The 24,105-nt window shown below is 42.6% G+C and overlaps 4 protein-coding genes across 4 annotated transcripts; all 4 read left to right on the forward strand.

Moving 5' to 3' along the window:
* The first annotated feature begins 3 nt into the window (after nt 1–3).
* On the forward strand, nt 4–1,420 carry LOC128317514 (uncharacterized). The gene is made up of 5 exons (XM_053229716.1): nt 4–209; nt 299–399; nt 631–749; nt 874–999; nt 1,102–1,420. The coding sequence occupies exons 1-5, from the start codon at nt 4–6 to the stop codon at nt 1,297–1,299; spliced, it is 750 nt and encodes a 249-aa protein (XP_053085691.1). The 3' UTR covers nt 1,300–1,420.
* Nucleotides 1,291–12,004, forward strand: LOC128317506 (uncharacterized). Its single transcript, XM_053229708.1, has 26 exons — nt 1,291–1,545; nt 1,711–1,841; nt 2,038–2,162; nt 2,299–2,416; nt 2,494–2,706; nt 4,575–4,745; nt 4,938–5,075; nt 5,257–5,306; nt 5,502–5,634; nt 5,756–5,838; nt 5,972–6,098; nt 7,455–7,645; nt 7,857–7,947; nt 8,059–8,158; nt 8,252–8,424; nt 8,725–8,880; nt 9,410–9,543; nt 9,663–9,796; nt 10,029–10,123; nt 10,225–10,394; nt 10,482–10,566; nt 10,663–10,809; nt 10,899–11,107; nt 11,209–11,312; nt 11,472–11,590; nt 11,753–12,004. The coding sequence occupies exons 1-26, from the start codon at nt 1,407–1,409 to the stop codon at nt 12,002–12,004; spliced, it is 3,588 nt and encodes a 1,195-aa protein (XP_053085683.1). The 5' UTR covers nt 1,291–1,406.
* Nucleotides 12,005–12,059: 55 nt separating this feature from the next.
* On the forward strand, nt 12,060–13,466 carry LOC128317515 (uncharacterized). The gene is made up of 5 exons (XM_053229717.1): nt 12,060–12,265; nt 12,355–12,455; nt 12,677–12,795; nt 12,920–13,045; nt 13,148–13,466. Exons 1-5 carry the CDS (start codon nt 12,060–12,062, stop codon nt 13,343–13,345), a joined length of 750 nt encoding a protein of 249 aa, XP_053085692.1. The 3' UTR covers nt 13,346–13,466.
* Nucleotides 13,338–24,073, forward strand: LOC128317507 (uncharacterized). Its single transcript, XM_053229709.1, has 26 exons — nt 13,338–13,591; nt 13,753–13,883; nt 14,080–14,204; nt 14,341–14,458; nt 14,536–14,748; nt 16,617–16,787; nt 16,980–17,117; nt 17,299–17,348; nt 17,546–17,678; nt 17,800–17,882; nt 18,016–18,142; nt 19,499–19,689; nt 19,901–19,991; nt 20,103–20,202; nt 20,296–20,468; nt 20,768–20,923; nt 21,462–21,595; nt 21,714–21,847; nt 22,098–22,192; nt 22,294–22,463; nt 22,551–22,635; nt 22,732–22,878; nt 22,968–23,176; nt 23,278–23,381; nt 23,541–23,659; nt 23,822–24,073. Exons 1-26 carry the CDS (start codon nt 13,453–13,455, stop codon nt 24,071–24,073), a joined length of 3,588 nt encoding a protein of 1,195 aa, XP_053085684.1. The 5' UTR covers nt 13,338–13,452.
* Nucleotides 24,074–24,105: the final 32 nt, after the last annotated feature.

Consider the following 24,105-nt stretch of genomic DNA (forward strand, 5'->3'; position numbering starts at 1 on the left):
CAGATGAACATGACTAGCATTCCTTCAGCAATATCAGACACCATTCTGAACATGACACTCTTGGATCTGGTGCCTCACTTCCAAAGTTTCAGCCCAGGGGACTTTGCCCTGTGGTTCCAGACTTACCTTTCCTTCTTCCTTCCTGGGATTGGTCCAAACACCCTGTCGATCATCCCCATGAACATCAGCTGTGACTCCTACAGAGAGATGTGAGCTCCTCCTCAACATGAACGCACAGATCTATTCTTTACTTTCTTTGATTTTTAACTTGTTGACTTCTATGTCGTTGTGTTTACAGAGTGAAAGGACTTGATAATGTGTACAGTGACCTCTCTGCAACACAGTCCGACACTGTCTTCAATTACACACAAGACTATCTCAAGTACCAGTCCAGCCAAGGTGTGTCTCTGTGTGTGTGTGTGTGTGTGTGTGTGTGTGTGTTTCAAGTGTGCGTGTTCTTGCTTGTGTATTTGCTGACTCAGCCTAGTCCAGTGTGCAGGCAGTGATCAGTAGATGTGATTGGCAGATGAAGAATTTGGGCTAAGTCAGGAGTGTCCCACATTCACTGGTCTAATATCAATCCGAATTCACCACAGACTTTTTTCATTAGTGCCCTATATTGCCTCACAGGCCTGAGCTGCTACGGCAGAGGAAGCTTCTACGTGTTCCTGAAACAGATGTTCCTCAATTTTGGATTCCCTGACCTGAAAGATTTCCTGTCTCTGATCCCAGCTGACCGACAGGCAGAGGTATTTATGCTCTATAACACTGATCGTGTCAGTGAGTCGCTCACTAATAGTTTAAGCGGCAGCCAATGAGCTGTCAACATCTCCCTCTGTAACGAGTGCGTTGTCTCTGCTCTGTGTCCTCTAGCTTTTGTGCTCCATCTCTCCGGAAGAACTCAGCGAGTTTCTGAACAGGCCAAACACAGTCATTGATGGTTCTGAGCTCTGCACACTCCTCAACAACTACAATAGAACCAATCAATACCTGGAGATGGTACACCTGTCTTCATTTCACCTACCCTTTTAGTCCATGTGGATTACTTGCCTTTATTATATCAGGATTAGCTCATAGAATAATCCCTGTTTCTCTCTACAGGGGTCTGTTTTATCCTCAGCTTTGGCCAGCCACACGTTGGGGTGTGTGTGGCCTCGTGCTCTCAATGCCTCGTCTCAGGCTGATGTAGAACAGTGGTTTAATGTCACCCTGGTTCACTACCTGCCCTACCTCAGTTCTCAGCTCATCAGCTCTGCCCAGCTCAGTGGCGCCTCCTGTCTGTCATACAGGAAACTGTGAGTATTTGTTTGATGTACCATTACACAGGGTTGTCAGCACAAACACTGCCCCCTGTCTCTTGGCTAAAAAATTGAGGATCTGTACTAAAATCACTTCTATATGTATATATGTATGTATGTATAAATGTGTGTTTGTGTGTGCTTGTGAGCAGGGTGTCTATCCTGGGGGACAACTACAATTTTTCCACAACTGATTTCACCCCAGCTGATGTGTATAGCTCCATAAAAGTGTATCTGAACAGCAGCGGTAAGAATAACTATATCTCTCTTCTCTCTCTCTCTCTCTCTCTCTCTCTCTCTGCTGAATAGTACTGCATATCCTTCAATCGAAGCAATCCATGCTTCATTTCCTATAATTGTGTGTGCACAGTATGTGAGTCTCAACATAACTATCTGTATGTGTATCTTGCAGATGGCAGCCCCCGCTGCTATAACTCCTCAGATCCTCTTCTGAACTCCACCGCCTGGTTTGCTGACAACATCGGATTCTTCATCACTTTCATTAACCTCGCTGACCTGCAGTCATTCCTAACAGGAAACATGGTAACATACTAACACACACACACACACACACAAACTCACACACCAACAACAAACATACCTGTAATCATACATGTTAGTCATTCAGACATTTACACACATGATTATTTCTGATCATCTACATATAATGTATTATCTACCTAACACAACACACACCCATAGTGACGTATTAATGTGTGTGTTTTATTGTGTCCTTTAGACGAGTGCGTTCCTGCAGAACGCAGAAAATCTTCAGCTGTTCAACAACTCAGGAATTTCAGCCAGTGTCCTGGAGTACTACACAACAGAGTTATACATCCAGAATCCTGACTTCAGCCCACTCGGGTAACACTCCACACTAACAACTACTTATTCTATTTATTCATCCAGCCTCATCAATTCAACCCCCTTAGGTAACGGACTACATACAAGGATAAATATCTTTGTACGCATTTTTAAAAGGTTGTTTGTGATCTTATAGATTGCCAGCTGAGCTGCTGTGTCGAACTCCTTCCTCCATGTTTGTTCACCTTGGAGATGCAGACATCAAGACCATCCTGACGAGCATCAACAACTTCTGCACAGAAATGAATCCAGAGGTGATCGATCAATGAGACCCTGTCAGTCAGTTATTCTGTCAAAGTGCAAGCTAACTATAATCCTCTTCTCCTCTCAGGTCACAGCGGTGCTGGTAGCAAAGTTCCCCAATGTATCTGCATCCACCATCCAATCTTTGGGCAGCCAGTGTGTGGGCCTGACTGTGGGCCAGATAAGCTCCACCCCCTCCAGTGTGATAAACAGTGCTCTGTCTACACTCAGTAACATCAGTGGCTGGGACCAGGGCCAAGTGAATGCCCTGATCCAGAGCATCATTAGTGCGGGCTTTAATGTGAGTGTACACTGTACACTTGTCAAGAACGTCAGTCTACGATACTGGAAGCGAGACCAAGTCTGTTTAGAGCAATTTCACCAAATCCCCCTGTAAAGAACAAATTTGTATTGCTGTTCAAATACTAACCAACTACACTTTACAGTCAGGTCCAGAAATATTGCGACATCGACACAATCCTAACATTTACACACCACAATGGATTTCAACTGAAACGAACAAGATGTGCTTCAACTGCAGACTGTCAGCTTTAATTTGAGGGTATTTACATCCAAATCAGGTGAACGGTGTAGGATTTACAACAGTTTGCATATGTGCCTCCCACTTGTTAAGGGACCAAAAGTAATGGGGCAGAATAATAATCATAAATCAAACTTTCACTTTTTAATACTTGGTTGCAAATCCTTTCCAGTCAATTACAGCCCGAAGTCGGGAACGCATAGACATCACCAGACGCTGGGTTTCATCCCTGGTGATGCTCTGCCAGGCCTCTACTGCAACTGTCTTCAGTTCCTGCTTGTTCTTGGGGCATTTTCCCTTCAGTTTTGTCTTCAGCAAGTGAAATGCATGCTCAATCGGATTCAGGTCAGGTGATTGACTTGGCCATTGCATAACAATCCACTTCTTTCCCTTCAAAAACTCTTTGGTTGCTTTTGCAGTATGCTTTGGGTCATTGTCCATCTGCACTGTGAAGCGCCGTCCAATGAGATCTGAAGCATTTGGCTGAATATGAGCAGATAATATTGCCCGAAACACTTCAGAATTCATCCTGCTGCTTTTGTCAGCAGTCACATCATCAATAAATACAAGAGAACCAGTTCCATTGGCAGCCATACATGCCCACGCCATGACACTACCACCACCATGCTTCACTGATGAGGTGGTATGCTTAGGATCATGAGCAGTTCCGTTCCTTCTCCATACTCTTCTCTTCCCATCACTCTGGTACAAGTTGATCTTGGTCTCATCTGTCCATAGGATGTTGTTCCAGAACTGTGAAGGCTTTTTTAGATGTCGTTTGGCAAACTCTAATCTGGCCTTCCTGTTTTTGACGCTCACCAATGGTTTACGTCTTGTGGTGAACACTCTGGTGAAGTCTTCTCTTGATTGTAGACTTTGACACACATACACCTACCTCCTGGAGAGTGTTCTTGATCTGGCCAACTGTTGTGAAGGGTGTTTTCTTCACCAGGGAAAGAATTCTTCGGTCATCCACCACAGTTGTTTTCCGTGGTCTTCCGGGTCTTTTGGTGTTGCTGAGCTCACCGGTGCGTTCCTTCTTTTTAAGAATGTTCCAAACAGTTGTTTTGGCCACGCCTAATGTTTTTGCTATCTCTCTGATGGGTTTGTTTTGTTTTTTCAGCCTAATGATGGCTTGCTTCACTGATAGGGACAGCTCTTTGGATCTCATCTTGAGAGATGACAGCAAAAGATTCCAAATGCAAATAGCACACTTGAAATGAGCTCTGGACCTTTTATCTGCTCATTGCAATTGGGATAATGAGGGAATAACACACACCTGGCCATGGAAGAGCTGAGAAGCCAATTGTCCCATTACTTTTGGTCCCTTAACAAGTGGGAGGCACATATGCAAACTGTTGTAATTCCTACACCGTTCACCTGATTTGGATGTAAATACCCTCAAATTAAAGCTGTTTCATTTGAAATCCATTGTGGTGGTGTATAGAGCCAAAAATGTTAGAATTGTGTCGATGTCCCAATATTTATGGACGTGACTGTATATAAAGAAAAGTGCTGTAATTTAAATACTCCCTTAAATACTCCCTGCGTTCAGATCGAAAACAGCAGATTCATATTTTTTTTTTTCCTTTTTTTAAAGTTGAAGATCTGATTGTTTTGCCTCACAGATCAGCAGTGCCTCCTCTCTGGAGTCCCTGGGAACACTCCTCGGTGGCGTTCCCTCTGCAACCATCTCCATCATCCCATCGTCTCAGCTTCTGTCTTTATCGCAGAATCCAGCATTCATCAATAACATTCTGTCAGCACCAGTTATTCTGCAAAAGACATTTGTCCAGAAGGTATTCTCTCTCTTGCACACACAGAACACATGCACACACACATGCAAAATACATTACAGCACATTACTGAAATGGAGATTTACATTACTGTGTTCTATACCAGTTTAATTTAATTTAAAATCAATCCTTTGTTCAGAATGCAGTTTGTTTAGTCTGGAAAAGTTGAAGGTCTGCTCCCACACTTTCTCCCAGGTAATCTCTGTAGACCAAACTGAAGTGCTACAGAATGTTCCGGATGCACTCGTGATGTATATTCCACTTGTTCTACTGACCTCACTGAGCTCTGTTGACGTTTCACTCATCAATAACAAGAGCTGGAGTCACGAACAGGTAACTGAACAGACCTACATTGTCAGAGAAATGTAAATCACTTTGTTATACTGAAAACCTAGAGTAACATGGCTTGACTGTGATCACAGCACTTACAGAGGTCTGAATTCCTGTCTAGTTTGGATCTCAGGGTGTAAAACGCATCAATAAAATTTTGAATTCTTTGTTTGATTTTTACCAGGCTATGATGTTGTTTGGTGCAGTGGCCAATGCCAGTGATAATCCAGAAGAGTGAGTTAGAAACACACACACACACACAAACACAGCCTGACTCGCTTACATAGGCAGTGTAAATAACCACTGGGTGAACAATCCAGATAACGCATATGATTCTGCCAGAGTCCAATAAGATGTTGTGTTTTGGTTCATCAGTGTGTGTGTGTCATGTCTGTGTGTGACTGTGTGTGTGTGTGTTTCTCCCCACAGCCTGTCAGCATCAATACTGCAGGGATTTACCTGCAGCTCACTTCAGACTCTCCCACAGCAGAAAGCCAAAGATCTAGTCAAAGCCTGTAGACCACGTGCAGGCAGAGACAAGGTCCTCCTGAAAGAGGCTCAGGTACATACACTCTGATATTCATTCACATTCCGCACACAGTCTGAAACAGAGGTAGCAAGTGGACCCAAACTTTTACTGGTACCTGAGATACCACACAGTCACAGTGTGTTTTGTGTTTCAGCTGACCTGCATGTACAACTACGTGAAAGACGATCCATTTGTTAGCTTTACTGACGTCCCCTCTGATATGCTTCTGTACTACAGGTGTGTAACACGTTCACGTACACAATGTACCGTATATAAAAGATAAGGCACACTTCCCCTGCATTCCCAGTTTTCAAGTATCTGAGGTTAAGAATATGGGTCATATGCTATCTGTAATGTGTGTGTGTTGTAGCTATGAGAAGATACAGAAGGAGAACTGCCAGTCATATTTCAGTGCCGTGGGCAGAGCAGATTTCTCCGTTCTTTCCCACGGCCTTGACAAAAAGACCATCCTGTTCAATGATGCAAAGGACTGCCTGGTAAAACATACACAATAACATGTTCATAGACCAACACTCAATATTAGCACTTAAATGTTATGGAAAACAAGTCACCCAATCTTTCAATCAATTTGTGTCTCATGAAATTCCAATGTTGAAATATACATTTACAGCATTTATCAGATTCCCTTCTACAGAGTGACTTACATTAGTGCTTTGTGCCCTATCAAAAACATATATTAATATGCTAATTCACTAGGTCTATGAATAGGAAGTAAGAATACCATTCCGCTGAAACTGTATTGGTGGTTAGTACAGAATAAAAAACAGAGACAAAAGACAAGCGATTTGTTTAATGGAAGTTTTAATACAAGGGCTTGGTGAAGAGTTGGGTCTTGAGTTTTTTTAGTTTGAAGACAGCCAGTGAGTATGGTAGAGAGTGGGCTGTGATAAGTGCCTTCAGGTATGCATGTGCTTGTCCGTTTTTGTCTTTGTGTTTTAAATCTGATGCAGTAGCAACAGAAAGCCAGTGGAGGGAGCACAGCTCTGGGTTGGTGTGGGAGAATGTGGAAAGGTTGAAAACAAGTCTGGCAGCTGCACTCTTGAACAGTTGCAGCGGGCGGGTGGTATGCAGGGGCAGAACTGCGACATTCAGTAGTCCAGTCTCAAGATGATGAGGGAATGAACAAGCACCTGAGTGAGCTTTGTGGATAGAAATGGCCTCAAGATCCTCCTGATGTTAGCAGTCAGCTTAGCAATATGAGTAGTGAAGGACAATTGATTGTCCAGAAATACCCCAAGGTTGCATGCATTGTGAGGTGTTGAGATCTGAGAGTTGTCCATGGAGATCTCAAGATCTTGATGTGGGCGTGCATCTCCACAACAGCAACACTCTGGCCAGCACTCAGTCTTGCTGGGATTTAGTTTCAGCTGAGGAGCTGCCATCTACTACATGCTCTATTCAGAAAAATGATTGTCTATAGGAGGAAAGGAGAGGATGCATCAAGTGTCATCAGCATAGCAGTCATATGAAAATCCACGTGAGCAAAGTTCAATTCCGACTGTGACATAGAACAACAATAGAATGCTTTTGGGTGGTTCCCAGATCAGGAATTGTACTCAGGTTTTCTGACCTCTAAATACTGAAAAGAAAGTTTTGGGCATAGAGGGTGCAGTGATGGAAATCGCTCAGTCACTCAGGAGACACTAAACTGTCTCGAGGCAAACGCAACATTTCAGACAAGAACTCCAAATCTCTGAGATCATAATTCAACATGTTCAAACATAAGACAGTCAGAGATCTTGACACTAAACATTGGAATCCTCACAAGAACCCCCGTTCTTACAGATTCTGCGTTTTAATGTGACACTCCTTCGTGGTTTTTGACATTGTAGGGTATATCTGGTGTGAGCCTGACCAGTTATCAGGTGGAGGTTCTGGGGAATATGGCCTGCACACTGGACTCCTCCTACATCCAGAACTCTCACCCTCTCATGTTGGAGAAACTGAAGAACTGTGGAGATCTTTCTGATTCTCAGATCACTGCTGTACAGTCTTTGCTCCTCAGTGGGAACACCGCTTATGGGTGAGACAGAGATTTTTGCAGATCAGTGCATACCTTTGAATTTTGTTGAGCTGTAGAAAAATATTTCTGAACCGTAACTGCATTTAAATTGTTCTAATAATGTTAGACTTGGTGTTAAAATGGCATAAACCAAATGCAATGATTTGTGTCTATAACTGTATTGTATTAGATATGAATAAGATCTCATAGACATTTTTTTTTTCTTAATCAGTAATCCCTCAACGTGGAATGAGCAGACCGTGGAGCAAATCGGCATCCTGGCTGTCTATTTCAAATCAGACCTCTGCAACGCACTTAGCTTTGTATGTAAAACTGTTCAGTTTTAAATTTGCGCTTGTGATTGATTTATTGACCCAATGTTAGACCTTTTGGGACTAATTTAATGTTATGTCTGTGTGTGTGCATTGTTGAAGAATGTAAGGAGGAAGTTCTTTTCAGTCCTGAGGAAGCAGAAGATCCCGATGAAGAAGCTGAGGACATTCTTTACAGAATGCAACTCAGAAAGTGCTACAGGTAACAGTACTTTACAGTGTAAAAAGCACTGAGATACAGGGATATATTTTAGATTCTGTCCTTCAGTGATTAACTTTGTTCTGTGTCTAACAGTGAGCAACATCACAGCGGTGACAATTGCAGATGCGTCGTTTCCTTTCGGCTTTAACTCCACCCAGTTTGATCTGTATCTGGACATCGCTGTCCTGCAGAACAACCTGGCAGCCATCACTGAGAAAGTGGTGGACACCAGCCTCCAGACCGTCATTCTGAACAAGTTAAACCAGGTCAGCAGCACTGAACACTGTGACACTGGGACTCTTTAGCACTACAGTAGCACTACGACGAAAGAGGAGGTTGTTTGTGCCTTTCAGTCATAAAATTCTGACATTACTGACAGTGTCGGTTTAAATATGATACTTGCATATTGTATGTTTTGAAAATGTACCCCTGTCAAACAGGGTTTGTTTTTGTGTTGTGAGTTTAATGTCTGTCTTTGCGTGCGTGGTGGATTCACCCACACAACATTTTGGACAGTGTGTGTTAGGTGGTATATAATAAATTGTTGATTTTGTGTGCATGTGTAGATTTACCCATCAGGCCTTACTGATGGTGTGCTGCAGCTACTGGGATCCGCTTCTCGTGTGGCCACTATTGATGACATTAGCAAGTGGAACATTACCATAATTGACACACTGTCTTCTTTGATAGACTCAAATGATGGACTCTGGGAACCAGAAAAGGTAATAGAAGGGTGTGTGTGTGTGTGTGTGTGTGTGTGACCTGTAAAAATTTTTTTGGATTGATTACTACTGTGGGTACAACCACAGTGTTGTCTTCATGTGTATTACAACCAATTTGTGAATTAAGACCATGTTTTCAACACCTCTGGGAGAAACAGAGAAAGAGATTGAGATCGTCTGAGATCCTTCAAAGAAAGTGAGACAATATCTGCCATCCTTCATAGAGGGTGAGAGGGATTATCTCTGATCCTTCAGAGAGAGGGAGAGAGAGCATCTCTGATCCTTCAGAGAGAGAGAGAGAGAGAGAGAGAGAGAGAGAGAGAAATTTTAGTATGAAGGGAAGTGTTTACATTTCCTACAGTTGGTGTAGAAGAAGAAGGTGGAGCTCCAGGTCTGGTCTTTATCTTAAACTTAAAGTATGTCAGAGCTTGTTTAAACCAGTAATAGATCAAAACCATACTAGTTAAGCATTTTCAATCCTCAGACACTGATGTGCTTGCTACTAGAATAATGTTTGTGTATTTTGTAGAGTAAAGCGGTTATTATGAGGTATCTGAGCATGGGGAATCGCTCTCTGGGAAGTGCTGAAATAAATGCAGTTGGTTCCAACATCTGTACTTTAAACATCAGTGTACTGGAAAATATCAATGCTGAGAGCCTAAAGTAAGTACAAACTCACAGGTACATACTGTACATACACAAACATGGATGAATAAAGAGATTTGAGAATAATTTGAGTGCATTATTGCTCATATAGTTTGCATTTTTTTTCCTCTATGTAGGGAGGTCCTGTTTCCAGATCTTTCCTCATGTACCATTGAACAGAAATCCGCTCTGTACATCACAGCCAACACTTCATTCAGCAATCAGCGCAGCAATGCCAAAACATACTACCAAATTATGAGACCTTACCTGGGTAAAACAATCATCCACATACACAGAAATACTAAACACACACACAGGTGTAGTGTTTTAGAACAGTAGTAGTTGGATTGAATGAAAAGTACGCATGCACAAACGCATGCACATATGCACACCCGCATCCACCCACACACACACACACACACACACACACACACACATATACACACACACACACCCACACACCATGAATTTAGTTGTTAACATGTGTGTGTGTGTGTGTATAGGTGGAGCTCCTGTGGAGGATATACAAGCTCTTTCTACCCAGAACATCAGTATGGACATCACCATATTCATTAGTCTGGACCCTGCTGTTCTCAAGGTATAAAACATTAAATGAACATAGTGGATGCTTGAGTTATAAGAAGTAAAATAAAGAAAACTGCAGATGAACTTGATGAAAACTGTTTTTGTGTGTGCCAGATCTTGAATGTGAGCACAGTGAGGGATCTAATGGGGGTAAACATAGCTGATCTGAAGCTGTTTGAGAACTCCTCAGTGGTTCAGTCCTGGGTGTCACGACAGAACCAATCTGATCTGAACACACTGAATCTTGGCATCATCAACCACAACCCTTGTTATGGTGTAGACAGGTGAGCTTTTTTATCAAATGGAAAAGGAGCAAACTTTATAGAGAAAGTTTTTAGTAGATGTATAACATTATTCTTTGTTCTGCACAGTCACCCACTTGATAGCGAGTTCGCATCTGGAAATGTTTCTGCAGTACTGTGTAACTTCAGCATTCCTGCCTATGCCTGTTCATCAGTGAGTCCTCTATGAACAAAATACCTCTCCTCAGGTTCAGTCCTTTTACGCAGAAGATGAGTTGACCACAGAACCCTCTGTTTCTTGTCTTTCAAGGTTGTTGTTCTATCCTCTGATGATCTGGCCACACTGCTCACATGCAAACTGCCAAGCAGCCTGAACTACTCTAAAGGCGCTTGGAAGCTTTTCTTCCAGAATTTTCCTGGACCTTTGGATGATGTACTGGACAGGTTTTCAAACATGGTATGAAAATTTGATTGGCGCTGTAGTGAAAAAAAAAACAAAAACATTTGTGCACTGCTATGCACTGAAGTATGTACTCATTCATGTAGACCCACAGCAGCATTCGGCCTGACCCAAATATACTTGATGCCATCTGGGAGGTGATAATCAAGGACTTCACTGCAGCACAGCTGATGAATGCCACTTTCATCACTGAGTGGTTCCAGATGAGGCTCAGACCATTTTTGTCATCAGTGTCCACAGACTTTCTGTCCAGCCTCAGTTCCAAAAGCTTCAGCTGTGAGAGCTACCAGGCTGTGTAAGTATGGACAATGGAATTTTAGAACTCCACGTGTGTTATTTAGGACATGAAGATGAAGTAATTCATGACAAAATCTGATCTGTTCTCATCCAACTTAGGGTGGAAGCTCTTAGCAGTCAGGAATCACTCATGAAAGAGGAACAGAAGCAGTTGGTCTTTACTTCATTCATCTTTCCCTTCCTGTCAAGAGTTGACCTCCCAGGTACATAGGCCCCTTTTAATTGTTCTACTAGAGAAAGCTGGCAGTCTTATACTTCTTTTAGCCTGTTGAGATTAAGCCAATTGATTGCCTGAATGAAATAAACCAAGAGCCCTTGAGAATGTTCTGATTAATTTAACTAATGGTCTGTGATCTTTTCAGACCCTGGCTGTCGTTCCAACACTTCTGGCAGCAATAAGTGGCTTGAAAAGAACCTTGGCAATTTCTCCAATTATGCCCCCTTGGAAAAGCTCAAAATTCTAAATGCAAATTTCTCCAGCGTGAGTAACATCAAAGTTGCACCAACTCTATGTTTCTTGTGAGTTTGCAATTGACTATAGTAGTACCAGTTGGCCTCTGGATTTTGGGGGAGAGGGCAGGCAGCTGCTGTACCACTGAGCTGGTGTGAACAGAATGTGTGAAATGCATGTTTTGTCCTGCAGGTTGCAGTGTTAGGCTTACTGTCCAGTGAGCAGAAGGCACAGTTCATCTTGCAGCCGGATTCAGGAGTGTTGGGAAATGACTCTGTGTTTAGAGAGGTGTTTAGCAGTGTGATCACATCTTTAGATCGGAATCAACTTGGCAGCTTCTTGACAGTCTTCCACCAGACTGCAATACAAGTGAGGATCTCTGTAGTCTACAAACCAGGGCACATTTCTTTTCGCAATAAGACACGTTTATTCTATGCATACTAATTGATGGAGTCCGAGTGTGTCCAGACTGTTAATCCGTGCTGCTGTGTGTTTGCAGATGAACATGACTAGCATTCCTTCAGCAATATCAGACACCATTCTGAACATGACACTCTTGGATCTGGTGCCTCACTTCCAAAGTTTCAGCCCAGGGGACTTTGCCCTGTGGTTCCAGACTTACCTTTCCTTCTTCCTTCCTGGGATTGGTCCAAACACCCTGTCGATCATCCCCATGAACATCAGCTGTGACTCCTACAGAGAGATGTGAGCTCCTCCTCAACATGAACGCACAGATCTATTCTTTACTTTCTTTGATTTTTAACTTGTTGACTTCTATGTCGTTGTGTTTACAGAGTGAAAGGACTTGATAATGTGTACAGTGACCTCTCTGCAACACAGTCCGACACTGTCTTCAATTACACACAAGACTATCTCAAGTACCAGTCCAGCCAAGGTGTGTCTCTGTGTGTGTGTGTGTGTGTGTGTTTCAAGTGTGCGTGTTCTTGCTTGTGTATTTGCTGACTCAGCCTAGTCCAGTGTGCAGGCAGTGATCAGTAGATGTGATTGGCAGATGAAGAATTTGGGCTAAGTCAGGAGTGTCCCACATTCACTGGTCTAATATCAATCCGAATTCACCACAGACTTTTTTCATTAGTGCCCTATATTGCCTCACAGGCCTGAGCTGCTACGGCAGAGGAAGCTTCTACGTGTTCCTGAAACAGATGTTCCTCAATTTTGGATTCCCTGACCTGAAAGATTTCCTGTCTCTGATCCCAGCTGACCGACAGGCAGAGGTATTTCTGCTCTATAACACTGATCGTGTCAGTGAGTCGCTCACTAATAGTTTAAGCGGCAGCCAATGAGCTGTCAACATCTCCCTCTGTAACGAGTGCGTTGTCTCTGCTCTGTGTCCTCTAGCTTTTGTGCTCCATCTCTCCGGAAGAACTCAGCGAGTTTCTGAACAGGCCAAACACAGTCATTGATGGTTCTGAGCTCTGCACACTCCTCAACAACTACAATAGAACCAATCAATACCTGGAGATGGTACACCTGTCTTCATTTCACCTACCCTTTTAGTCCATGTGGATTACTTGCCTTTATTATATCAGGATTAGCTCATAGAATAATCCCTGTTTCTCTCTACAGGGGTCTGTTTTATCCTCAGCTTTGGCCAGCCACACGTTGGGGTGTGTGTGGCCTCGTGCTCTCAATGCCTCGTCTCAGGCTGATGTAGAACAGTGGTTTAATGTCACCCTGGTTCACTACCTGCCCTACCTCAGTTCTCAGCTCATCAGCTCTGCCCAGCTCAGTGGCGCCTCCTGTCTGTCATACAGGAAACTGTGAGTATTTGTTTGATGTACCATTACACAGGGTTGTCAGCACAAACACTGCCCCCTGTCTCTTGGCTAAAAAATTGAGGATCTGTACTAAAATCACTTCTATATGTATATATGTATGTATGTATAAATGTGTGTTTGTGTGTGCTTGTGAGCAGGGTGTCTATCCTGGGGGACAACTACAATTTTTCCACAACTGATTTCACCCCAGCTGATGTGTATAGCTCCATAAAAGTGTATCTGAACAGCAGCGGTAAGAATAACTATATCTCTCTTCTCTCTCTCTCTCTCTCTCTCTCTCTGCTGAATAGTACTGCATATCCTTCAATCGAAGCAATCCATGCTTCATTTCCTATAATTGTGTGTGCACAGTATGTGAGTCTCAACATAACTATCTGTATGTGTATCTTGCAGATGGCAGCCCCCGCTGCTATAACTCCTCAGATCCTCTTCTGAACTCCACCGCCTGGTTTGCTGACAACATCGGATTCTTCATCACTTTCATTAACCTCGCTGACCTGCAGTCATTCCTAACAGGAAACATGGTAACATACTAACACACACACACACACACACAAACTCGCACACCAACAACAAACATACCTGTAATCATACATGTTAGTCATTCAGACATTTACACACATGATTATTTCTGATCATCTACATATAATGTATTATCTACCTAACACAACACACACCCATAGTGACGTATTAATGTGTGTGTTTTATTGTGTCCTTTAGACGAGTGCGTTCCTGCAGAACGCAGAAAATCTTCAGCTGTTCAACAACTCAGGAATTTCAGCCAGTGTCCTGGAGTACTACACAACAGAGTTATACATCCAGAATCCTGACTTCAGCCCACTCGGGTAACACTCCACACTAACAACTACTTATTCTATTTATTCATCCAGCCTCATCAATTCAACCCCCTTAGGTAACGGACTACATACAAGGATAAATATCTTTGTACGCATTTTTAAAAGGTTGTTTGTGATCTTATAGATTGCCAGCTGAGCTGCTGTGTCGAACTCCTTCCTCCATGTTTGTTCACCTTGGAGATGCAGACATCAAGACCATCCTGACGAGCATCAACAACTTCTGCACAGAAATGAATCCAGAGGTGATCGATCAATGAGACCCTGTCAGTCAGTTATTCTGTCAAAGTGCAAGCTAACTATAATCCTCTTCTCCTCTCAGGTCACAGCGGTGCTGGTAGCAAAGTTCCCCAATGTATCTGCATCCACCATCCAATCTTTGGGCAGCCAGTGTGTGGGCCTGACTGTGGGCCAGATAAGCTCCACCCCCTCCAGTGTGATAAACAGTGCTCTGTCTACACTCAGTAACATCAGTGGCTGGGACCAGGGCCAAGTGAATGCCCTGATCCAGAGCATCATTAGTGCGGGCTTTAATGTGAGTGTACACTGTACACTTGTCAAGAACGTCAGTCTACGATACTGGAAGCGAGACCAAGTCTGTTTAGAGCAATTTCACCAAATCCCCCTGTAAAGAACAAATTTGTATTGCTGTTCAAATACTAACCAACTACACTTTACAGTCAGGTCCAGAAATATTGCGACATCGACACAATCCTAACATTTACACACCACAATGGATTTCAACTGAAACGAACAAGATGTGCTTCAACTGCAGACTGTCAGCTTTAATTTGAGGGTATGTACATCCAAATCAGGTGAACGGTGTAGGATTTACAACAGTTTGCATATGTGCCTCCCACTTGTTAAGGGACCAAAAGTAATGGGGCAGAATAATAATCATAAATCAAACTTTCACTTTTTAATACTTGGTTGCAAATCCTTTCCAGTCAATTACAGCCCGAAGTCGGGAACGCATAGACATCACCAGACGCTGGGTTTCATCCCTGGTGATGCTCTGCCAGGCCTCTACTGCAACTGTCTTCAGTTCCTGCTTGTTCTTGGGGCATTTTCCCTTCAGTTTTGTCTTCAGCAAGTGAAATGCATGCTCAATCGGATTCAGGTCAGGTGATTGACTTGGCCATTGCATAACAATCCACTTCTTTCCCTTCAAAAACTCTTTGGTTGCTTTTGCAGTATGCTTTGGGTCATTGTCCATCTGCACTGTGAAGCGCCGTCCAATGAGTTCTGAAGCATTTGGCTGAATATGAGCAGATAATATTGCCCGAAACACTTCAGAATTCATCCTGCTGCTTTTGTCAGCAGTCACATCATCAATAAATACAAGAGAACCAGTTCCATTGGCAGCCATACATGCCCACGCCATGACACTACCACCACCATGCTTCACTGATGAGGTGGTATGCTTAGGATCATGAGCAGTTCCGTTCCTTCTCCATACTCTTCTCTTCCCATCACTCTGGTACAAGTTGATCTTGGTCTCATCTGTCCATAGGATGTTGTTCCAGAACTGTGAAGGCTTTTTTAGATGTCGTTTGGCAAACTCTAATCTGGCCTTCCTGTTTTTGACGCTCACCAATGGTTTACGTCTTGTGGTGAACACTCTGGTGAAGTCTTCTCTTGATTGTAGACTTTGACACACATACACCTACCTCCTGGAGAGTGTTCTTGATCTGGCCAACTGTTGTGAAGGGTGTTTTCTTCACCAGGGAAAGAATTCTTCGGTCATCCACCACAGTTGTTTTCCGTGGTCTTCCGGGTCTTTTGGTGTTGCTGAGCTCACCGGTGCGTTCCTTCTTTTTAAGAATGTTCCAAACAGTTGTTTTGGCCACGCCTAATGTTTTTGCTATCTCTCTGATGGGTTTGTTTTGTTTTTTCAGCCTAATGATGGCTTGCTTCACTGATAGGGACAGCTCTTTGGATCTCATCTTGAGAGATGACAGCAAAAGATTCCAAATGCAAATAGCACACTTGAAATGAGCTCTGGACCTTTTATCTGCTCATTGCAATTGGGATAATGAGGGAATAACACACACCTGGCCATGGAAGAGCTGAGAAGCCAATTGTCCCATTACTTTTGGTCCCTTAACAAGTGGGAGGCACATATGCAAACTGTTGTAATTCCTACACCGTTCACCTGATTTGGATGTAAATACCCTCAAATTAAAGCTGTTTCATTTGAAATCCATTGTGGTGGTGTATAGAGCCAAAAATGTTAGAATTGTGTCGATGTCCCAATATTTATGGACGTGACTGTATATAAAGAAAAGTGCTGTAATTTAAATACTCCCTTAAATACTCCCTGCGTTCAGATCGAAAACAGCAGATTCATATTTTTTTTTTTCCTTTTTTTAAAGTTGAAGATCTGATTGTTTTGCCTCACAGATCAGCAGTGCCTCCTCTCTGGAGTCCCTGGGAACACTCCTCGGTGGCGTTCCCTCTGCAACCATCTCCATCATCCCATCGTCTCAGCTTCTGTCTTTATCGCAGAATCCAGCATTCATCAATAACATTCTGTCAGCACCAGTTATTCTGCAAAAGACATTTGTCCAGAAGGTATTCTCTCTCTTGCACACACAGAACACATGCACACACACATGCAAAATACATTACAGCACATTACTGAAATGGAGATTTACATTACTGTGTTCTATACCAGTTTAATTTAATTTAAAATCAATCCTTTGTTCAGAATGCAGTTTGTTTAGTCTGGAAAAGTTGAAGGTCTGCTCCCACACTTTCTCCCAGGTAATCTCTGTAGACCAAACTGAAGTGCTACAGAATGTTCCGGATGCACTCGTGATGTATATTCCACTTGTTCTACTGACCTCACTGAGCTCTGTTGACGTTTCACTCATCAATAACAAGAGCTGGAGTCACGAACAGGTAACTGAACAGACCTACATTGTCAGAGAAATGTAAATCACTTTGTTATACTGAAAACCTAGAGTAACATGGCTTGACTGTGATCACAGCACTTACAGAGGTCTGAATTCCTGTCTAGTTTGGATCTCAGGGTGTAAAACGCATCAATAAAATTTTGAATTCTTTGTTTGATTTTTACCAGGCTATGATGTTGTTTGGTGCAGTGGCCAATGCCAGTGATAATCCAGAAGAGTGAGTTAGAAACACACACACACACACACACACAAACACAGCCTGACTCGCTTACATAGGCAGTGTAAATAACCCACTGGGTGAACAATCCAGATAACGCATATGATTCTGCCAGAGTCCAATAAGATGTTGTGTTTTGGTTCATCAGTGTGTGTATGTCTGTGTGTGACTGTGTGTGTGTGTGTTTCTCCCCACAGCCTGTCAGCATCAATACTGCAGGGATTTACCTGCAGCTCACTTCAGACTCTCCCACAGCAGAAAGCCAAAGATCTAGTCAAAGCCTGTAGACCACGTGCAGGCAGAGACAAGGTCCTCCTGAAAGAGGCTCAGGTACATACACTCTGATATTCATTCACATTCCGCACACAGTCTGAAACAGAGGTAGCAAGTGGACCCAAACTTTTACTGGTACCTGAGATACCACACAGTCACAGTGTGTTTTGTGTTTCAGCTGACCTGCATGTACAACTACGTGAAAGACGATCCATTTGTTAGCTTTACTGACGTCCCCTCTGATATGCTTCTGTACTACAGGTGTGTAACACGTTCACGTACACAATGTACCGTATATAAAAGATAAGGCACACTTCCCCTGCATTCCCAGTTTTCAAGTATCTGAGGTTAAGAATATGGGTCATATGCTATCTGTAATGTGTGTGTGTTGTAGCTATGAGAAGATACAGAAGGAGAACTGCCAGTCATATTTCAGTGCCGTGGGCAGAGCAGATTTCTCCGTTCTTTCCCACGGCCTTGACAAAAAGACCATCCTGTTCAATGATGCAAAGGACTGCCTGGTAAAACATACACAATAACATGTTCATAGACCAACACTCAATATTAGCACTTAAATGTTATGGAAAACAAGTCACCCAATCTTTCAATCAATTTGTGTCTCATGAAATTCCAATGTTGAAATATACATTTACAGCATTTATCAGATTCCCTTCTACAGAGTGACTTACATTAGTGCTTTGTGGCCTATCAAAAACATATATTAATATGCTAATTCACTAGGTCTATGAATAGGAAGTAAGAATACCATTCCGCTGAAACTGTATTGGTGGTTAGTACAGAATAAAAAACAGAGACAAAAGACAAGGGATTTGTTTAATGGAAGTTTTAATACAAGGGCTTGGTGAAGAGTTGGGTCTTGAGTTTTTTTAGTTTGAAGACAGCCAGTGAGTATGGTAGAGAGTGGGCTGTGATAAGTGCCTTCAGGTATGCATGTGCTTGTCCGTTTTTGTCTTTGTGTTTTAAATCTGATGCAGTAGCAACAGAAAGCCAGTGGAGGGAGCACAGCTCTGGGTTGGTGTGGGAGAATGTGGAAAGGTTGAAAACAAGTCTGGCAGCTGCACTCTTGAACAGTTGCAGCGGGCGGGTGGTATGCAGGGGCAGAACTGCGACATTCAGTAGTCCAGTCTCAAGATGATGAGGGAATGAACAAGCACCTGAGTGAGCTTTGTGGATAGAAATGGCCTCAAGATCCTCCTGATGTTAGCAGTCAGCTTAGCAATATGAGTAGTGAAGGACAATTGATTGTCCAGAAATACCCCAAGGTTGCATGCATTGTGAGGTGTTGAGATCTGAGAGTTGTCCATGGAGATCTCAAGATCTTGATGTGGGCGTGCATCTCCACAACAGCAACACTCTGGCCAGCACTCAGTCTTGCTGGGATTTAGTTTCAGCTGAGGAGCTGCCATCTACTACATGCTCTATTCAGAAAAATGATTGTCTATAGGAGGAAAGGAGAGGATGCATCAAGTGTCATCAGCATAGCAGTCATATGAAAATCCACGTGAGCAAAGTTCAATTCCGACTGTGACATAGAACAACAATAGAATGCTTTTGGGTGGTTCCCAGATCAGGAATTGTACTCAGGTTTTCTGACCTCTAAATACTGAAAAGAAAGTTTTGGGCATAGAGGGTGCAGTGATGGAAATCGCTCAGTCACTCAGGAGACACTAAACTGTCTCGAGGCAAACGCAACATTTCAGACAAGAACTCCAAATCTCTGAGATCATAATTCAACATGTTCAAACATAAGACAGTCAGAGATCTTGACACTAAACATTGGAATCCTCACAAGAACCCCCGTTCTTACAGATTCTGCGTTTTAATGTGACACTCCTTCGTGGTTTTTGACATTGTAGGGTATATCTGGTGTGAGCCTGACCAGTTATCAGGTGGAGGTTCTGGGGAATATGGCCTGCACACTGGACTCCTCCTACATCCAGAACTCTCACCCTCTCATGTTGGAGAAACTGAAGAACTGTGGAGATCTTTCTGATTCTCAGATCACTGCTGTACAGTCTTTGCTCCTCAGTGGGAACACCGCTTATGGGTGAGACAGAGATTTTTGCAGATCAGTGCATACCTTTGAATTTGGTTGAGCTGTAGAAAAATATTTCTGAACCGTAACTGCATTTAAATTGTTCTAATAATGTTAGACTTGGTGTTAAAATGGCATAAACCAAATACAATGATTTGTGTCTATAACTGTATTGTATTAGATATGAATAAGATCTCATAGACATTTTTTTTTTCTTAATCAGTAATCCCTCAACGTGGAATGAGCAGACCGTGGAGCAAATCGGCATCCTGGCTGTCTATTTCAAATCAGACCTCTGCAACGCACTTAGCTTTGTATGTAAAACTGTTCAGTTTTAAATTTGCGCTTGTGATTGATTTATTGACCCAATGTTAGACCTTTTGGGACTAATTTAATGTTATGTCTGTGTGTGTGCATTGTTGAAGAATGTAAGGAGGAAGTTCTTTTCAGTCCTGAGGAAGCAGAAGATCCCGATGAAGAAGCTGAGGACATTCTTTACAGAATGCAACTCAGAAAGTGCTACAGGTAACAGTACTTTACAGTGTAAAAAGCACTGAGATACAGGGATATATTTTAGATTCTGTCCTTCAGTGATTAACTTTGTTCTGTGTCTAACAGTGAGCAACATCACAGCGGTGACAATTGCAGATGCGTCGTTTCCTTTCGGCTTTAACTCCACCCAGTTTGATCTGTATCTGGACATCGCTGTCCTGCAGAACAACCTGGCAGCCATCACTGAGAAAGTGGTGGACACCAGCCTCCAGACCGTCATTCTGAACAAGTTAAACCAGGTCAGCAGCACTGAACACTGTGACACTGGGACTCTTTAGCACTACAGTAGCACTACACGAAAGAGGAGGTTGTTTGTGCCTTTCAGTCATAAAATTCTGACATTACTGACAGTGTCGGTTTAAATATGATACTTGCATATTGTATGTTTTGAAAATGTACCCCTGTCAAACAGGGTTTGTTTTTGTGTTGTGAGTTTAATGTCTGTCTTTGCGTGCGTGGTGGATTCACCCACACAACATTTTGGACAGTGTGTGTTAGGTGGTATATAATAAATTGTTGATTTTGTGTGCATGTGTAGATTTACCCATCAGGCCTTACTGATGGTGTGCTGCAGCTACTGGGATCCGCTTCTCGTGTGGCCACTATTGATGACATTAGCAAGTGGAACATTACCATAATTGACACACTGTCTTCTTTGATAGACTCAAATGATGGACTCTGGGAACCAGAAAAGGTAATAGAAGGGTGTGTGTGTGTGTGTGTGTGTGTGTGTGTGTGTGTGTGTGTGAGACCTGTAAAAAATTTTTTGGATTGATTACTACTGTGGGTACAACCACAGTGTTGTCTTCATGTGTATTACAACCAATTTGTGAATTAAGACCATGTTTTCAACACCTCTGGGAGAAACAGAGAAAGAGATTGAGATCGTCTGAGATCCTTCAAAGAAAGTGAGACAATATCTGCCATCCTTCATAGAGGGTGAGAGGGATTATCTCTGATCCTTCAGAGAGAGGGAGAGAGAGCGTCTCTGATCCTTCAGAGAGAGAGAGAGAGAGAGAGAGAGAGAAATTTTAGTATGAAGGGAAGTGTTTACATTTCCTACAGTTGGTGTAGAAGAAGAAGGTGGAGCTCCAGGTCTGGTCTTTATCTTAAACTTAAAGTATGTCAGAGCTTGTTTAAACCAGTAAAAATCAAAACCATACTAGTTAAGCATTTTCAATCCTCAGACACTGATGTGCTTGCTACTAGAATAATGTTTGTGTATTTTGTAGAGTAAAGCGGTTATTATGAGGTATCTGAGCATGGGGAATCGCTCTCTGGGAAGTGCTGAAATAAATGCAGTTGGTTCCAACATCTGTACTTTAAACATCAGTGTACTGGAAAATATCAATGCTGAGAGCCTAAAGTAAGTACAAACTCACAGGTACATACTGTACATACACAAACATGGATGAATAAAGAGATTTGAGAATAATTTGAGTGCATTATTGCTCATATAGTTTGCATTTTTTTTCTCTATGTAGGGAGGTCCTGTTTCCAGATCTTTCCTCATGTACCATTGAACAGAAATCCGCTCTGTACATCACAGCCAACACTTCATTCAGCAATCAGCGCAGCAATGCCAAAACATACTACCAAATTATGAGACCTTACCTGGGTAAAACAATCATCCACATACACAGAAATACTAAACACACACACAGGTGTAGTGTTTTAGAACAGTAGTAGTTGGATTGAATGAAAAGTACGCATGCACAAACGCATGCACATATGCACACCCGCATCCACCCACACACACACACACACACACACACACACACACATATACACACACACACACCCACACACCATGAATTTAGTTGTTAACATGTGTGTGTGTGTGTGTGTGTGTGTGTGTGTGTGTATAGGTGGAGCTCCTGTGGAGGATATACAAGCTCTTTCTACCCAGAACATCAGTATGGACATCACCATATTCATTAGTCTGGACCCTGCTGTTCTCAAGGTATAAAACATTAAATGAACATAGTGGATGCTTGAGTTATAAGAAGTAAAATAAAGAAAACTGCAGATGAACTTGATGAAAACTGTTTTTGTGTGTGCCAGATCTTGAATGTGAGCACAGTGAGGGATCTAATGGGGGTAAACATAGCTGATCTGAAGCTGTTTGAGAACTCCTCAGTGGTTCAGTCCTGGGTGTCACGACAGAACCAATCTGATCTGAACACACTGAATCTTGGCATCATCAACCACAACCCTTGTTATGGTGTAGACAGGTGAGCTTTTTTATCAAATGGAAAAGGAGCAAACTTTATAGAGAAAGTTTTTAGTAGATGTATAACATTATTCTTTGTTCTGCACAGTCACCCACTTGATAGCGAGTTCGCATCTGGAAATGTTTCTGCAGTACTGTGTAACTTCAGCATTCCTGCCTATGCCTGTTCATCAGTGAGTCCTCTATGAACAAAATACCTCTCCTCAGGTTCAGTCCTTTTACGCAGAAGATGAGTTGACCACAGAACCCTCTGTTTCTTGTCTTTCAAGGTTGTTGTTCTATCCTCTGATGATCTGGCCACACTGCTCACATGCAAACTGCCAAGCAGCCTGAACTACTCTAAAGGCGCTTGGAAGCTTTTCTTCCAGAATTTTCCTGGACCTTTGGATGATGTACTGGACAGGTTTTCAAACATGGTATGAAAATTTGATTGGCGCTGTAGTGAAAAAAAAAACAAAAACATTTGTGCACTGCTATGCACTGAAGTATGTACTCATTCATGTAGACCCACAGCAGCATTCGGCCTGACCCAAATATACTTGATGCCATCTGGGAGGTGATAATCAAGGACTTCACTGCAGCACAGCTGATGAATGCCACTTTCATCACTGAGTGGTTCCAGATGAGGCTCAGACCATTTTTGTCATCAGTGTCCACAGACTTTCTGTCCAGCCTCAGTTCCAAAAGCTTCAGCTGTGAGAGCTACCAGGCTGTGTAAGTATGGACAATGGAATTTTAGAACTCCACGTGTGTTATTTAGGACATGAAGATGAAGTAATTCATGACAAAATCTGATCTGTTCTCATCCAACTTAGGGTGGAAGCTCTTAGCAGTCAGGAATCACTCATGAAAGAGGAACAGAAGCAGTTGGTCTTTACTTCATTCATCTTTCCCTTCCTGTCAAGAGTTGACCTCCCAGGTACATAGGCCCCTTTTAATTGTTCTACTAGAGAAAGCTGGCAGTCTTATACTTCTTTTAGCCTGTTGAGATTAAGCCAATTGATTGCCTGAATGAAATAAACCAAGAGCCCTTGAGAATGTTCTGATTAATTTAACTAATGGTCTGTGATCTTTTCAGACCCTGGCTGTCGTTCCAACACTTCTGGCAGCAATAAGTGGCTTGAAAAGAACCTTGGCAATTTCTCCAATTATGCCCCCTTGGAAAAGCTCAAAATTCTAAATGCAAATTTCTCCAGCGTGAGTAACATCAAAGTTGCACCAACTCTATGTTTCTTGTGAGTTTGCAATTGACTATAGTAGTACCAGTTGGCCTCTGGATTTTGGGGGAGAGGGCAGGCAGCTGCTGTACCACTGAGCTGGTGTGAACAGAATGTGTGAAATGCATGTTTTGTCCTGCAGGTTGCAGTGTTAGGCTTACTGTCCAGTGAGCAGAAGGCACAGTTCATCTTGCAGCCGGATTCAGGAGTGTTGGGAAATGACTCTGTGTTTAGAGAGGTGTTTAGCAGTGCGATCACATCTTTAGATCGGAATCAACTTGGCAGCTTCTTGACAGTCTTCCACCAGACTGCAATACAAGTGAGGATCTCTGTAGTCTACAAACCAGGGCACATTTCTTTTCGCAATAAGACACGTTTATTCTATGCATACTAATTGATGGAGTCCGAGTGTGTCCAGACTGTTAA

Source organism: Pangasianodon hypophthalmus, chromosome 26 (assembly GCF_027358585.1).
Source record: "Pangasianodon hypophthalmus isolate fPanHyp1 chromosome 26, fPanHyp1.pri, whole genome shotgun sequence".
Taxonomy (NCBI): domain Eukaryota; kingdom Metazoa; phylum Chordata; class Actinopteri; order Siluriformes; family Pangasiidae; genus Pangasianodon; species Pangasianodon hypophthalmus.